This window comes from Arctopsyche grandis, chromosome 10 (genome assembly GCF_051622035.1).
Source record: "Arctopsyche grandis isolate Sample6627 chromosome 10, ASM5162203v2, whole genome shotgun sequence".
Taxonomy (NCBI): Eukaryota; Metazoa; Arthropoda; class Insecta; order Trichoptera; family Hydropsychidae; genus Arctopsyche; species Arctopsyche grandis.
Genome location: NC_135364.1, coordinates 15,007,527 through 15,026,207, shown reverse-complemented (window position 1 = coordinate 15,026,207; position 18,681 = coordinate 15,007,527). Strand labels below are relative to the sequence as shown.

The window sequence follows — 18,681 nt, the reverse complement described above, 5'->3', positions numbered from 1 at the left end:
ATTGCATTGCTATCTAATCCATAGGAAATCTTCAATCTAATCGATAGATATTTCAATGTTATAATATACAATACATATGTACATACATGTGGTATGCATTATTCATAACACTCAATGATCTTGAAATCTGTTGTTAATTAATATTCTATACACTACATATGTATGTCGGTATAAAATAAAATTATAAACTATTGTACTGTATATACATACCTTAGTAAGATTCTAAGATGAAATTTTCACTCATAAATAGTACTGATGGGGTTAATTGAATTCAATTTCTTAATTGCCATGTTAATTACTTGCATACTATCTCTCGCGATGCGTGTTACGAAAGTAAGACGATGATGGACACAATCAAGCTCAATAACGAGACGAAAATAACATGCAGTAGTTAATAATTCCAATGACTGGTCGGTTTTTTCATTCGTTTAATTGAATTTCACATCAGGTATACGCATATTTTATGTGTTTACTATTTCGTGAAGATTTGTGATATTCATTGGCAATAGTTACGTGATGTTTTTTTGACATTTAAAACAGTGTGTACATATTGAAATTCAAGACGAGGAGTTTTCATAAATAAGTCGGAGGATTTAAGAAAATGATTTTTTTCGCCGCATTGGTAACATGTATGCGTCTTGCCGGATCTTAAGCGTTTTCAATGTACTGATGAGTACGATTTATGTATATATGTATGTATAATATACATATATTTACATATATCTAAGTTTTTGCCTAAAAATGGTAATCTAATCTCAATCTAATAAAGATATCGCCGGATGTGTCAAGACTTTTTTTAAATGTTTCGGGTCGGTCCGTGACGGACCCGAATGTGAAACGCCCGAAAACGCAAAGTTCGAAAATCGAAAGATCTTAAGTTGAAAGATAAAAAAAAGGGTGCATGGTAAACGGCACATACTCACTTAATTTGCGCAAGCAGGATACAACAGGAACAAGAGGAACACGCTTTTCCTCCCACATTCCGCGCGCGCACATTAATACGGGAGGAAAAGCCTGTTCCTCTTGTTCCTGTTGTATCCTGCTCGCGCAAATTAAGTGAGTATGTACGCGAATATGTACCGTTTTCCATGCACCCTTTTTTTTTGATCTTTCAACTTAAGATCTTTCGATTTTCGATCATTGCGTTTTCGGGCGTTTCACATTCGGGCCCGTGACGGAGACCGATAATATACATATATCTAAGTTTTTGCCTAAAAATGGTAATCTCGATCTAATAAAGATATCGCCGGATGTGTTAAATGTTTCAGGTGCATCTAAGAAATATAATATAAATGCAATTTCAAGGAAACGTGGTGTGGATCCGGAATGGAAGTGCATATTGCTTTGGATTTTTATTTCTTATTATTGGCCTCGAGGGTGCAATATAGGGTACGAATATCGTCGCACCATCCAAAGCGATATGGGAAGATATAGTGGAGAATAGGTAATACTGGCACGTTGGATTAAGTGCCCTCATGGGTAACGGTAGAAGAACTGGAGCATGCTGGCGAACCAATCGTCGCGTGTCGTTCGCTCCACTTCCATATTACTGAGTCTTCGACGTGTGCAGTTTGTGCAATGTCTTGTTCTTTTTTCGGGTGATGCAACCAGACCTCGCTAGCATGGTAATTAAAAGGCAACGAGAGTCATCTTAGTGGTAGTGGTCGTCCTTAGATATGTTAATTCCCGGTTCGTATTACCGTTAAGTGTTGGCAGCGCATTGTAAATTGTCTGAAGTAGTAGGTACGTGGTGTTCCGATGCACCATGATGACAATTGAAGGAAATTTATCGTCCTTGATAGTGGACTTCGGCGTCAGGATGTCTCTCCGTCGGTATGAGTGTTTCTGCACGTGAGTGTGAATACGCAATGAGTGGGAGCGTTTTTGCACACGAGTGCTGGGGGTAATCGGTGAATGTGCACATTTTTGCAAGTTGTTAAGTTAATCGTTTTCCTGAAATATAATACAATGTATGTAATTTGAAGAATTTCATCAAAAGATGATATCGCTTCGAGTAGGAAAATTGGTAATATTTTTAGGTTAGCAAATTTTTGTTTAATAAATTAAATTATAAAATATAATATTTTATAATTTAATTTAATATATTATACTCCTTAATTTAAAAAATGATTTATATAGGTAAAAATTCTATTCTGATTATTTTTATTAATTTAATTAAAAAATATATAGACATCTATTGAAATTTCATTAATAATATAAAATTATTAATTACATTAACTAAAAAAAAGCTATTAAAAAAAGAATAAGCGACATCTATTGAAATATATTTAAACTAATATGAACTAATTTTCCTATTTGTACATACCTCCTTTACGTTTCACGTGGTTTTTGTGTAGGTGGTAATTTTTTCGTATATTTAAAAGATGTCTCTATTATAAAAGGCCCAAACATTTCATAAAGCTTTTCTGATTTTGTACTCGTTTTTACAAACCTCTTTTATGTTTTTCTTTTTGTATTTAGCTCTATTGTGTAAATGTTTATAAAACATTAATGATATATGTGTTTCACAATTATATTGAAAGTGAAATTAAATATAAATAACAGTAAATCAAACTCGTATAGTACCTATATTTGCACTGTTTAATTATACACAAATTAATTTATAATTCTATACAAAATTTTACAAATGAAACTTAAGTTCTAACTAAACGTACTACATTCAACTTAAAACTCTATAAATACAATCAAGGTACGGTGATTATTAAATTATACACACACACATACAATATGTAATATTCTACTCATACAAATGCAAAATAATCTACTATATTAATTTTATCGTTCACATTAACATACGTACATATATATAGCTGATATATGAGATTTTTAATATCACAAATTTAATAAAAGAAACGCGATATTTTTGGCTTCTGAGAAATATAATATGATGAATACATTTTAAAATTGTAAATGCGAATCTACGAATAAGTACACATAGACTTATGAGTCAAAATACTTAGCATGAACTAGAAGTATATTAAATAATAATTTGTATTTGGCTCTTCATTATTTAAAAAGCAATTTACTACATATATTGAGTTATTCCTCGGCTTGTATAAGATCAGTGCAAGATTTAGCTTTTATGGCTCTGAAACAAAAATGAAATATATTTAATAATATGTTTTAAGTAATTTAATAAATACTGTTATCATAAGAGTACTAACGATTCTTTGGGTTTGACTCGTCTACAAACATGTAAAGCTACTGATCCTGTTCGTATCCCTTTGAATAATGCAACAGCTTCTCCGTGAGCCAAATCGTGACATACAATTCCATTTACAGCTAGGATTTCATCTCCTAAACACAAGAATAAGAATTATAAACACATCGCACACATTTTTAAATTTAGATTTCTATAGAATTAGAGATATTGTACCTGCTCGGAGTCTTCCATCATCGGCTGCTTGTCCATTCGGAAGAATACTCTTGATAAATATTCCTAAAGCGCCTCTTGGAGAATCTCTACCACCCACAATAGTGAAACCCAACGACTTCTTACCCGGTCCTTTTTCAAAGATCACAGTATGGAACGTGCAGACAGCAGAGCGTGGTCTACGAGGCAGAGTGCAAAAGTTGGCCGCTGATACACCACAGGAGTCTTCCTTTTTCTGCTGATTTGACAGTTGAGTTTCTTTTGCGAGTGATTTATTCTGGTGAACGTTACTCACTGTGTCTGGGACATCAATATCCATAGTATCCGAGGCACAACTCAAACTCAAACCTTCTCCAGCACTTCCTTTGGCGTTGCCACCATAGCTGACTACTTGCCGGCGCAACATTTTGTTATTCATACTGCTGTAGTTGCTATTGTTGTTTTTCTGGAAGTGATTACGTTTTTTAGATAAGGGACTAGGACTGAACTCTGATGTGTCATTGGTCGACGCCGCCGCGTGCTTGGATAAGGGTGTTGACACTGTTGGCGATTCACCGCTAACGTTTAATTTTGATTCGGATTTATTGGAATGCATCGATAGTCTGTGCAGTTTTGGTGTAATTTGACTGTTTATAATAATGTCGGTTCGGTTCGCGTATATGTTTTCACCATGCTTGATGACGTATGTATTTTCGTAGTCGACGGGGCTTTCCTTCATTTTGGGACTAGGTTTACATTTGGGTTTCAGCGCTGGTCGTCTGTCTGAATCTGGGCTTGAAGTTTTATCATGGTATCTACAAATTACCAGATCCACTTCTGGTGAACCGCCTTTTAAAGACTCTCGGGCTTCGGCCATAGTGAGACCTCGTAGTCTTTTGCCGTTGACATTTAAGATCTCGTCTCCAATTTTTAGTGAGCCTTCCCTAAAAAAAACAACAACAACAATTTATGTTATTATGAATTACCAATACGATTTTAATTTAAAAATACACACAATATCTGATTCTTCAAACTGACAATTATTTCTCAAAACAAATTTCAATACCAGTGCTTTACAAAGTTTGCTTTTACTTTACTTTTACTTTTACTTAAGTTTTTAAAATTTAATATTTTGTGTGTATGTACATATATATACATGTAGTTTTTTTTAAATACAAAAAAATAACACGTTAATAAATAGTATTAGTTCTAAGTAAAAAATAATTTCAAAATTTTCAATAATAGTTCAAACTGTTTATATTAAAGTAATTCAAATAATAATAAACCAATTTCATAATACATATTTATATCAAAGAACAAAATATGATTTTACATTTGCAGCTAACTGGCATTTTAGTTTTGTATTTAGTAAGGAATCTTTTTAGATTATAAGGTTATTGACATATCTACATATATATGTACATATATACATAAATCAAACAGTTTCTGATTGACATTACTTCTATCTCATATACGGAACACAATTCATTTTCCTACATTTACGATTTCTTTTTTATAATTCACGCCAACTCACAATTTCACTGTCATTTAGACGTCATATATGTATATACCTCATACAATAAAAAAAATAATAATATCACTTACTTGTCAGCTAATCCAGCTGGTACAACGTGAGCAACTAAATATCCAACGTTCCCCTGATCCGATAGTTTAGTCTTAGCGATAAAAATTCCCAATTCATCAGCAGGATCATTCCGTAAAATTCTAACAACTTTAAACTCAGATTGAAGTCTATGTCCTTTGGTACCTTTTCCAGCAGATTTTCTACACGGGGGTATGGGAGGAATTCCACAATCCAATATATCAGCAGAGCGTTGACGACTTCTCTGCTTTTCAGTCAATTCCAAAACTTCAGGGGAATTTGTCCTAGCACGCGGAATCCGACGTAGAATCTCCTTGCGATCTAGCGAAAGTGCTCTTTGAGCATGCCTCCTATACGGTAACTGCTTCCTTTCGAACAATTCATCATCTTCATTGTGAGACTCCAATCCTGAAGATTTACGAGAGCTCCCTTGATCTCCAGACACACTTCGATTATGGAACGTTTGACTAAAACCGTGCGACGTCGAACTTTCACACCTAGAATTCCTATCGCTATCAAAAATAGAAGAATTTGCAGACTCGTTGACTAAAATTCCAGAATCTGCATCTTCGGTGTCCTTTATTAGAGCTTCTTCGTCTCCAAAAGATGGCACTACAATTTCATCTTGAAACAGAGGATTATGACTTTTCTGAAAGTCGTCAATACCTGGCAAAGCCCCATACGAGAAACTTCGCAATTTCGCCTTAACACTTTTACTCTTCTTTTTCCTTTCGACGGGTGAACTAGTAACATCTTCTCCACCGGAGAAATCACTTGGTGGGTTGTGTTTGTACAATTTTGCCAGGAATTTATTAGTCGATGATTTTAAGTATCTATCAGACATTGCTCTAAGTTTAGCTGCTAAGCAAGAGCTTGGCCCTATAGTATCTTTATCGTCCTTAGTTTTGTTCCTTTCTATTTTTTTCTTGATTTTGTAGTCTAACAAGCGAATGTCACCTATTTGAGGCGTCCTGTCATCGTCGTAGATCTGATCGCTTGATTTTGACAGGATCGTTTTCGATTTCGGTATTAAACGGTCATCTTGAGCGTGTTCTGAGCTGGCGCTGTAGCACCTAGTGTCGTGGCATCTCTTATCAAGGCTATTGAGAGTCCGCCTTTTGACGTCGTCTGAGGCATCAGCCGGTATGAATACATCGTCGCTCTCTTCGGATTTGTATTCTGCGTGTTTTTTAAGCCATAGGCTGTTTCTCAGTTGTCTGTTGTAGTTGAATGGGTCGCGGCCAAAGTGGAAGTTTTCAGGGTCTTCTATATGCGTCGTGTTCAAGCCGAACGAACTGCATTCACTGCCAGACGTCGATGTGGAGTCTTCAGTGTGTGAATTGCTACCGGATGCTTTGAAGCAGGATAGTCTCGTGTGTTTAACTTTGTCCAGTAGGGGGTTGCGCTTCTCCCTCATGTGGTAGGGGTGGTCTTTCTCTAGGGAATTGCACCGTTCCCTTTGACGTGGGGGTGTTTGAATTCTAGTAGGAGAGTGTCCCGGCGTGTGAAGGGATATTTTCCGGCCGTGTGGTGAAAGGTAACGTGGGTACCTCTGGGAAGGCTTTTCAATGATTATTATTTGCTCTGTCAGATTGTAGAGATTCGTCTCTTGTGAGCTGCTGCTGCTCTTTCTGTTCGCCCATCGCACCGGCGACATATCTGGAAATGACATGAAATAAAAATTGTAATACATATATGAACGCGTTTACTCAATTATATTAAATGGAAATGGAAGAAAATGTTGGATTGATGTTTAGTGTTCTTCTTAAAGCAGAACGGTCAGATGAAAGTCATATCAACAACACAATGACTGGCCGGTCAAGGTTAAATTTCTGCGATGATGCCACATTCATAAATTAACAATATTAGAAACAACAAAGTGAAACTCTTAGTATGTGTTGAGAAGATCTGATGATGAGGAAAATTTTGTATTTACTTAATAGTATCATCAAGTATTACAATATATGTACATATGTATATGTTACAGTGATATCATACTAGCAGTGAAAGTATACTTCCATTGCCGTTTTAGAAAATAAAGAAAAGTATTCATATTCCGAATACTTTATATTAATTCTGATACTTCTATAAATGGTCTTCTTCTTCTACCTGTAATACAAGTTTATCAATATATTCTTGAGTATAAAAATGTTTAATAAAAAGGCAAATTTGATATTGTTACACCAACTTTTGTATTTTTTCCAAATACAACTTCATACATACATATATGGACCGTTAGATTCCAGAATGGAATGCCCTATTTTACATAAGTTGGACAATCCTCGGTCCTTTCTTCCAATTGATGTCGTTGTGATCTAGCATTCAAGTTAACAGTACGTATTCAATGTCCCTATTTGAATGATATGCTGTCACCGCCTATACTTATGTACAATATATATGCTTGTATAAAAGGCGAAAGTATACTTCTACTAGTGTAAGTATAATTTCATTGGGGAATACAGATTCACTGTAACATATACATACATACATAGACAAATTTGTAAATAAAATACAAGCCTATCCATACAATTAAAATACGATAAAGATAAGCCAGCAGTATGGCTCCGTGGCTGCGTTTATGTTTAGCACCGAGAGGTTACCGGGTTCGATCCCGTGCTAATCTTTAATACTGCTGGTCAGAATTGGATATTTGTGACTCCAAGTCGATCGTTTCTTAACAGAGTTTGCCAATTTATGTGATTTTTATTGTTGAAACGGTTCCTTCATTAAATTGGCAAAAATCATCCTACCCGCTATGCCACAAATAACAGAATTTGACATATGTAAAAATTTATGCCTAAATTTATTAAAATTTGTATGTACAATATGTAAAAATTTATGCCTAAATCCATAGATGCCTATGGATTAATTAATTAATTGTTAATTTCGTGTTCTTCAGCCTATCACAATATAATAAATACAGCGATTTATGTAATAAAAATGCTGCAATGTTTGTAATTAATTGTCTAGGAAGGCGCATTGGGGTCTACATGTAAGGCCTTTTTGGTATATATCTATGTAAAATAAAATAAATAAAATAACAAAACTTTTATACTTCATTTATATGAAGATAAAGTAACAACAGGTTTACAAAAAGTTGCTTCAATTCTGATGAATTTCAATCGAACTTATGTACTACGTATATGTACATAGTTTCTCGTGAGTTTTTGCCATAATAGTCTAACACTATTTTACATGAGTTCTAGTATGTATTGAAATTTTGAAATCTGAGTTTGTTTAAGTACCTATGTACATACAAACATACTAACAAGAACCTTGCCTATTGAAACGCAATGTTAGCTAGAGGATTACCCAACGTTTGCTTTATCTATTCATCTATTGGTTAATAAAAACCGACAAAATTCAACAGCAACACCGAGATCCATTCCATATCCCACTAACGAGAGACTTTGTCCGTACATTGTAGATAGACATAACGAGCAAAAGACCATCTATCATCGTTAAATATGTGACGGTGGAAAATAGGGGAAGTAGACGAGCATAAAATCGTATCCGGCAAACGGATTTTTGTGTCAGTAAACAAAGATAACAATACGATCATCCTTCAAAAATTGTAAACGGATACCCAGCCGTAATATCAATCTCGTACACTCTTTAATTGGTACCCACAACTATGTACGGTATATAATTGAAATTACGCAACGCTCCACAATACACAGGTGAGAATTAGCATGGCTCACCTTCACTCGCGTAGAAATTGAAATCGATGTAACACATTGATAGCGCGATAATAGTAAAATAGCAAACTTACTGAAGAAGGGCCATTTCATCGTATAAATAGGTGTAGACGCCACAACAATGAGTACTGAACTGGTCGAGATTACGGTTCAAGACCGTGACGTGTTACGTCGCACTTTGGGGTCTACGTGCGAATCCTCTATAAGGATTTTGATCATTATTATCGCATAATAATAAAGGCTATTTTGGCTCGACGACGACTTTTTGGACAGGAAACGTGAGTAATGTATTCGCGTGCTCAGGATGTGCGCTCGTCTTCGTCGGCGTGACTTATTACGGGGGCCTGTGCACTACGTGAATCATTTCGTACGTGAATTTTTACCTAGAAGGTTCGTAATGTCTGCGGGACAGCCTCGGTATAGTAAGTAGTGGATATAAATTCCATAAATAAACACGTGTTTTATTTTGGAGCGGTTTTTTGGGAACGCTGCATATGAAATTTTACGGATCTTATGTGTGAATGTCATTAATCATGGTCGAAACGAGTTCTGCTGCATAGTAATATACCGTAAAATGAAATAGGTATACGTAATACGTATATGAAGAAGGCAAAGAGTCATCGATAGATCGATGAAAAGATTAATTTTTAAGTGCTTACTGTACAATGTAATTATATACATATGTATATGCAGGTTCATTGACTCATAGGACTTTTGTTTTGGCGCGACAAACTTTAAAATGGATCGCCAAAGTCTTATTTTATTTTGTTCTAATATCATGCAATATATATAAAATTAGATGGTTGTGTGCTGGATATTTTAGCAGTGATAAAAGCATTCTAAAATTTAGAACAAGTTGTGAAACAGTGCCAAATTCCATGCAACTAAATGAATCGTTATCATTAGGCAGTAAAAATAAATTTGAATTTGATTTTGTTTTACGTATAAGACTTTTTTCATTTTCATTAAAAGATTAAAACCATAAATGATTAAATGATTAACAACATTCATGTTTGTTGTTGGTTCGATCTTGTTTATGATATATACATACATATGTATATGTATTCTACGAGCGTTTAAAAAAATGCGCATCTTTGGCTATTGCAGTCTCTAACTCTAGATTTAGTATAGCCAAAGTGAGTATTGTAATCGATAGTTAGATTTTTCATGTTGATTGTGTTTTTTTATTGCTTTAAAATACTTATAATTAATTACACTGAGCAACAAATAATCACGTTTTTGAGTTACCAGATCGGAGACTAACCAATATTTACTAAGTTTAACCCACTGAATTTGAATATAATAATGATTTTTGTTGGTTAGTGATCGTTTACGAGATATGAGCGCTTAAAAAAATGCGCGATTTTTAGTTTTTTGGCTTTTGCGGTCCTTAACTCAAAATCTATTCTATTGATTGTGATTTTTTACTGTTTTAAAATACTTATAATTAATTGTCTAGCGAATTTTAAAAGTTAAAAATATATATTTTTTACGGATTTTTTCTCCGTGTTATGTTGTGTTTATTTGGCCAGTTTTAAAGTCGATCGTTTTCTATCACAGTTTGCAAATTTATCTGATATCATTATTGAAAGGGTTCCTTATCATATTGGCAAAACCGTCCTACTTACTATTTTTCATCACTATTTGAACATGATTTCAAATTTGTAATCTATAAATTTATATATGTACAGGTTTAATACCATACGAAAATGGCATCATGAGAAAAAATAAAATTGGCTCCATCGCCTCTCCTAATTTATCATTTCATCACGTCCATAATTTTTTTTTTGTTTAGCCATAGTGACGACTTGGAACTTTGAAAAAAATGTGATAAATAAATAAAGATTGGTTTTCTATCACAATATTTTTTTTTATCTAAACGTTCTAATTCGAGCAGTATTTTTTTCATACCAGGAAGCTTAACCAGGTAACCCCAATCAATTAAAATCCACAGAGACATCTATGGACAAATTTTTAAATTTGCAGCATTTTTTTAAAAAATTAAACGAAATTCAGTAAATACATATCAATTAACATCCACAGAGACATTTATGGTCGAAATGTTGAATAGCTCGGATTTTGTGAGAGAGATGGGATAGGGATGCCAATTTGTTGGAACTGCTTCAATAAAAATCAGATAAATTGGCAAACTCTGATAGGATACGATCGACCTGGAGTCAAAACCCCAAGGTCTGGCCAGCAGAAACCAGTGGGATTTGAACCCGTGACCACTTTGTTCAAAGCATTATATGCTAACCACTAGTCTAGTCTATTCAGCTGGTTGATTTTCTAAATGATTTTAAATTACGTCATGAGATATCTCAAAAGTTCTGTTCTAAGCAATTAAGAGTCCTTGCAATTATAACTTACGTATACGATTTTTTAAAATAATAACATCATATTATATAACCATAGATATATTTAATGTTATCGTATGTGGAATAATTAAAGTTGAATCAATGTATCAAATCGATAATATTATATAAGATTAGCGAAACCAACGAAAATATAATCTATGTAAAAGTCAAAAATTATTAAATCAGAATGATGAATCAATTTTTATATACTGGGAATGTTAATTTAATTCTGAAACTGTCCAAAGGCAGATAAGTGTAATCTATTTAAAAAAAATGAATAAAAATCGTCGAAACTGATAAGGCAAACACTCAACACGATATTGCACTGGCCCACGCAGATTTCCACGGAAGATATCTCAAATTTTCGCGGTGCAACGCTGATAGCATCAACTGCAAGTTGACACAAGAGGTGTGCGGCGTCAGTCATCGTCTCAATTTATATTATTTATTTTGTATGCGGTCACTCTTTGTCGCCGAGATGACTTAAAGGACGTTTACACGTCTTCTTAGCTATATTTAAATTGTTTCGGAATTCGCACAGAGACAAGAGGAGGAAAAAGCACTTCGCGAAAGCGCGCGCATTCCATTCAATTAAATTCTCGAGCTTAATTATTCCCGGGCGACATTCGCCAGAGGCCAATAGAGGCCAACAATCTCTCGACTTTATGTTATGCAATTTGTATAACCCGTAATAATAATAATATAAGGTCTGCAAAAGATGTTCGCGAAACGGTTAGCGTGCTCTAAATCGAATGTCGAAACACATTTGTGAATATATACATATATTTATAATAAAGTAGACATTTATTTTCCAGCGTACAAGAGTCGACTAGCGCCGCATTCCAAGAAACTAGTGTCTATAAACATTATTTGAACAAGAAAATTGTTTATTCTGTTTGATATGTATGAGTGTGAAACTGTCTTGAAAATCGGTAAGTAAAAATTTGATGCAAAAATCGATAATCTTATATGTAGTATACACATACTCAACAGCGTCGATTGTTATTGAATTGATTGCATATTAAAAGTTATATGTTTGAATAAAATATTCAATAAAAATGCCATAGTGCAGTAATCTTCCAGGTGTTATTTATGCTCATCTGTTTTGAATATTTGACGACTGAATCATATAAAATTAATATTGAAAGTAGGCATTTTATGTCAAGTAGGTATTCAAAAACGCCTACAATATTTATGTGTGTTCTTAAAGAGATGAAGAAAAAAACTTATTTAACTTTAGGTATCAAACGGGCAATAAAGAGATAAAAAATATTTGAATTCCACTGAAACGATACAAGCGTATACACATACATATATGTATAATATGTATTGCGATAATCGTAAAAAGGAAGAAGGCAAAAAAGATTCGGCAAAAACAATTTGCATGTATTATACTATGCGAGGTCACCAAAGTTATCCGAGTAAGGGTCAAATTTGACCCTTCCCAACGATTTTGAGTGGGTCGCTACGACATTCGTGTTAAAGTCAAACTTTGAATAAACAACATTGCTTACAGTTTGAATTTTATCGTAAGCAGAGATTTTTTTACTCACATGAATTCAATGTGCAAAGTTAAACAGTCCAGTAAAAGTTAACTGCTGCACAACTGAGCACCCACACTACTTGCGTCGACGACAATAAATTGTCGATTTAAGTAAACAACACAAATAAATATAGAATACATTGTATTTAACACGGTATGAATAATATTGAACGTAGCTTTTGATTAGCTACGTGGGCTGCAATTAACATTTTAACTGCGATCGCTTTGAATGCGTGTACAATATAATAAACATGTCTGAGCATCCAATATGGTATAGATTTAATGGATTTAACATTTATATAAAATTATAATAATGTCCTATAACGCAATTAGAATCAATATGATAATGTTGTTAATTAAAACAATATTTGTAAATGCCACTTTTATTAATGCAAAGATAGCGTACGCACGCTGTGAAGTGTAAGATCGCTTTTATGGGGAGATTTATGATTTTTACATGTAACTAATTCAAATATGGAAAAATCTACTGCTAATTAAGATATTACAAATGTATATAAATCTTGTTGAGTATTATACAATAAATTAAGAAAAAAATACTGTTGAATAAGAAATTTTTCTATGTTGATTTCGGCAATGCTATAAATTTATAGGTATAGACATTAGCACCTTGTAAAAGCAAATTTTTAATTGAAAAAATATATAAAACCGAAATATTTGATTGCCTATATGATATATTAGTATATTTACCATATAGCTATAATAATTTAGAAACATATTTATGGCATTACTTAGTGTGTATTGGCAAGTAAAATGTTTTGGAAGCAAACTTTGCATACGTTTCAATATGCCTACACACGTTTTATTTATGTGCGATTACTACGCAAGAGAAACTCAGCACTTTTGACAACCTAAATTTTTCGCTTTTCAGATCCGCGTTCAAAAAAAAAATTCAAATGTAAATCTATCATACATAATATGTAGGTGAAAGTCTCAAGTTTTTGGGAGCAAGCTAAAAACGATCGATTTGCAACGTACGCCAATTATAGGATATGAAAAGTGAAAATGGAACTCTAGTAGAGCCGATACGTATTTACACGTACGTAACGTGTTATTTATCCATTTATTTGTATATACGTAGTTATATATAGAGTGCAGTGGTTGAACCGGTAGCCGGTTCAAAGTATAGTGCCCCGGGTTCGAATGCCGACCGGTTCGAGCATAATCGAACGATTTGCCTGGCTATTGCGACATGAGGCTCTCCAGAACAGTCTAACCGGATTTTTGTCATAGTTCGACGTCTAAACGATTTTCGATATACATTTTGGAGGCAGCAATCGTGAGAAAATTTGTGTCTAAGAATGTCATTAGAGACGTTCCTCTCCCTTCGAATCAAAAGTAAAAAGGCCGTGCGGAAAAGAAAAAAAAAATACACACAAGCCGGAAAGTCGATATATCCGGTATCGGACACGGTAATATTGAGTTTACGATAGTGGATATGTTATGTATGTACATATATAGGAAGCATCTTGTATATTTTATGAGATCTTTAACATTGCTTTGAATGGTATTTAATTACTGCTTGAATTACTTTATGACATTTAAAAGAAATCGTTCGCGTTTCATTTTTCGAAAGTAAATTTTATCATTGTTCAATTCTTATTAAAGGGCCATATTTCAATATATTATTCTCCATATACTATCTGTTGTATAATTTGATATGAAATACGAACCAGTTATTTTTATTCTATATCTTTAGAGATAGAAATCAAACTGTTATATTCAACAGTCTGAATGTTATATAAATAGCAAAGAAGACTTCCAAGAAATTGTTATCTATTGTATTTTACTCAGAAATATGTAGATATGAGAATAATATACCCATGTATGTATATTATATACAAAAACAAAACAAAATCTTTGTTAATTCAACTCGATCTTTTAAATTTTTATTCATATACTACTACATTAGAACATTATATAATATAAACGAACATTGCATATTTTAACAACTATCTATCTACATAATTACATATGTACCTTCGAATACATTACAGTGGAAGTGTATCTTCCAGTTGTAATATATTTTGACTAGTTTGAATATATTCCAACTAAACTGGTATCATTATAGTCGAAGTGTATTTTCAGTTGTAATATACATATATTGACTAGTTGGAGTATATTTCGTCTAGCCTACGTAAGTTGATTCATATGGTGAATTACATTCCAATTGGTCAACAAATATTACAACTGAAAATAAATCTCAACTATTAGTTGGGACCAGGTTAGATGGAGAGGTAAGGATTCCGCGAAAATTTCACTCGATTAGTAAATTGAGTTGGAAAGTCACATTTACCATAATTCGTAATACCTAGCAAATATTAACGCATAATTGAATTCTAAAGCATTCGTTAAAACATCAGAACTGTCAAAACTCAACTGTTATATTACAACTGGCGCACATTGTTGAAAGTATATTTGCGCTTGTAGAGTTGTAATTTACTAGTTGAATTGTATTTTAATTACAACTGAAAATATCTATAAGTCTATCACTTGTTTTAATTTATAAATAATTTTATTTTTATTTTTATTTTACATAGATATATACCAGGAAGGTTTCACAGGAAGACCCCAATGCGCCTTCCTGGACAATTTATTACAATCAATGCAGCGTTTTATTATTACATATATCGCTGTACTTCGAGAAGCTGAAGAACACGAAGTAACAATTAATTAATTAATTAATCAATCCATTGAGACATCTATGGATTTAGATTTGTACATAATTTTTACAAATTGTACATACAATAAATACAGAAGATTTGTGACAATCGGAAAGAAGATTTTTTGCCAATTTTGAGGAACCGTTTTAACAATGATCAGATAAAATTGGAAAACTCTGGTAAAAAACGATCGATTTGGAGTCACAAATACCCCCAAATCTAACCAGCAGTATAGCGGATCGAACCCACTGATCACTTGGTGCTAAACATACACGCTACCATTGAGTTATACTGCTAGCTAATGGCTTTAAATAAATAAAAATGTACAAAGTGTGTACCTTTTTTATGAAAAAATTTACACCGATGTTCGTTTATGTGAGAAAATGCAATTTCACGACGGATTAAAAATATTACGATATAATACGTGCCATCTTATCATCACACAAATACATATGTATGTCGAGGTAGCCGTTGTACATATTGGTCGTTGAATGCACCTGTTGCAAAAATGCACACGTTGCACGGAGCAAAAATTACGCAATAAGACTCACCTATTCTGGAACGTCTGGTGTTTCTAGTCGGAGGAGTGTCTAATATCCTTTCAGACACGGGGAGCTCTGGTGGGGGGTTTGAAGGGAGTGGAGGGGCCCTTCGGCCCCCGGAGACTTCGCCCCTCAGAGGAGACAGGCTCAAAAGCCTGGGAGCCTCTCCGTTCTTCTTGAACCAACGCATCGTGTCGCTTTCGAGTATTGCGTTAGATCACCGTTTAGATCTGAAAACAAAAAATATAATTGATATGTGTGCTAGGAATGAGTGTTTCATCATATTGAGGTCTAAATTGACCATTACGAGTTTAAATGCGAGCCCAATTAAAAGAAGAAATCGTCAATATACACATTGAATGTATGTATGTACTTAGCTTATGACTTGCATATACATAGACATATGTATATGTAATTATAACTCCCTCGTACGTTTATTACTCATATACACATATATGTATATGTACATACGTAATAATTTACATATATGGTCTTAAAGCAGAAGCCTGAAAATTTTGATATATTACAGAAAATCTGATAAAGTGCATAATTAGGCAAATTTTCCCATTCCAATAGTTTTTAATGTATGTTAATTTCTTTTGAATACAATTTAAATATTTCTTGAGAAATTCGTATTTTCTTCGTTGTAAATTTAAAATAGAAAAGTTTAGTCGAAATTGTTTATCAATATTTTAATCTTTAAGAAGAAACTTTTTACAATAATTTGCCTAACAAATTCAAACCAATTTGAATACAACCTCAAACTGAGTTTTTTTGATCATCTTGACAAATTTTCGCAAGTTTTTATTGAATAAATTTTAGTATTTTATTAAAAATGTTTTACAGTTTATTTTTCTCATTTACATCAATCAAATTTTTTTAAATGTGTAAAGACTATTCCAAACTTTAACCACTGTTTCTATTTTTTAAAAATAAAAAACAAACATATTTATATGTACATATATTCCTATTATTTATACAAACATATGTACATATGTATGTATAAAACAAATTTCACATCCCTGCCGACATTAAAAATATTTTTCTTACAATAATATTTTTTTGAGAGCTTGTCTACTGACGACATTGCATTGTAAACTTTCTATATTATATGTATGTACATATGTATATATATGTTGACCACATAAAAAAATCTGGGCAGGTATTATAAGAACACATTCTAAAGTGCGGTACGGCACACCTAGGTTGGACTGCAGCTGTGATAGGCGTGTCTTCATGTTATTGATAATTCGAATTATATTATTATTTGAACAAGTTTTCCCACATTTCTTCAAATATGGGAATCACCGCTATCGATTACTCTCAAACTATGTCAATACAAGGATAAAATATCGCCGAAAACACTCCAGGGGTTGAGTTATGAGAACGATTGCGACGTTACAGAATAGGCATGCGAGCGTTTTTTTTTGCACGTGCAAAAATATCTAAAAAAAAACACGTACCGCGTACCTCAGTGTGTCTGAACCTAAACCAGGTAGGTGATCGTGGAAACCCTATTATTAGAAATTTATACGCATATTTTTTAAAACACTGTTTATCAAAAGTAATAGATCGATTAACGTTGCGTAGTCTAAAATTGTCAAAGTACGTATGTATGTATGTATGTATGTATATATTTACGCACAAAAAATCAACATGACGATTATTATAATAAAACAGGGTTCGGTGAATAGCTCGGTTAACCCTTTAGGCGCAATTCAGTCGCCGGACATTTAATTAACAAGCATAAAACAGCGGCCTTGCGAAACATAAAGAACATATACATTTTTTTACAACAGACCAAAGCAATATCGGGGTCGCCTTTTAACCGGACCGTGGTTACGTTTACGTTACGTAATATCTACCACAGAAAAAGCGAGTGGTTCTCAAGTAGCATACAAATTTAGAGTACAACTAGAATATTTGAAACACCCTAAGTAATTCTATTTTTAGGTGAATTTTTAACGGCGTCAATTATATTATATTGTTTTGATTTTCACTTTGATTGTGTGTCACTAGTTCGAGTTAAATTGCGGTGCAGACTGTATTACAGTATAAACCCAAGTCCCAATTATGGTTTTCTATGTCACGAAACATCATATCTGTGGTCGATAACAGATTCAAAAGCACCTTATTCTATTATAGTGTTTTTATTTGGTTGACTTTTGAGGTCGCGAATCACCATTGTGAGAGTCGCCAGATTAGATATTAAGTCATTGAGAAGCTTCGTCACAGTTGTTTGGCCACACGTAAAGATCGCAGACAGTCAGTGTGTCAAATTCATAATGGCAAAAGCGTTGAATAATGTTTTATTATCAACATATACATAATTGCAACGAAAGAGAAATCACGCCGTGGACGTGATAGGGTCAAAGTAACGTTTTTAGATATGTGCGAGTGTTGTCCTTGCGCGTTGTCTAGTTGTGCTATTTGCCGGTCGGAATTTATGTATATTTTTTACGAACGTTTTAGATTTATTTATCCATCCTTAGACGATTGGATTGATGATGGTAAGGCTTGTGCGGATCCCGTTAGATGTTGAGGAATGCGTTAGCAAGGTCGGACACCGGTCGTTACATTTCGAAGAGCTTCGGAACGGGTCGAAAGCTGGTTCTCTCTCTTGAAGTTCAGCTCTTCGGATTTGAGAGCTTATAATGTATGGTTACTTCGCGTTATTAAAAGCGTCGATATTTTTTTAATTAAAAAGTGAGGCTTAAAAGATTTGGCCGGATATTGAAAAGTATGAAAAGTTCTAAAGAAACCAAAGTACGTGAACGAGCATACATATACAAATGTATACGTACTAAGATTGAACCGATTAATTTTAATGAAAAATTTTTATATTTATATAATTTGTGAATTTTAATGCTAGTAAATATATATG

The 18,681-nt window shown here is 33.5% G+C and overlaps 1 protein-coding gene across 1 annotated transcript in view; it reads right to left on the bottom strand.

Annotated features, from left to right (window-relative positions):
- Positions 1–2,479: 2,479 nt before the first annotated feature.
- LOC143917799 (uncharacterized) overlaps positions 2,480–18,681 on the bottom strand; it is a 72,294-nt gene continuing 56,092 nt past the window's right edge. Inside the window, exons 3-7 of the mRNA XM_077439389.1 lie at positions 15,807–16,027; positions 4,979–6,635; positions 3,398–4,317; positions 3,186–3,318; positions 2,480–3,109 (exon numbers count right to left, since the gene is read on the bottom strand). Coding sequence (XP_077295515.1) covers positions 3,061–3,109; positions 3,186–3,318; positions 3,398–4,317; positions 4,979–6,635; positions 15,807–15,987 — 2,940 coding nt within the window. The 5' untranslated portion in view covers positions 15,988–16,027 and the 3' untranslated portion in view covers positions 2,480–3,060. The remainder of the gene's footprint in view (positions 3,110–3,185; positions 3,319–3,397; positions 4,318–4,978; positions 6,636–15,806; positions 16,028–18,681) is intronic.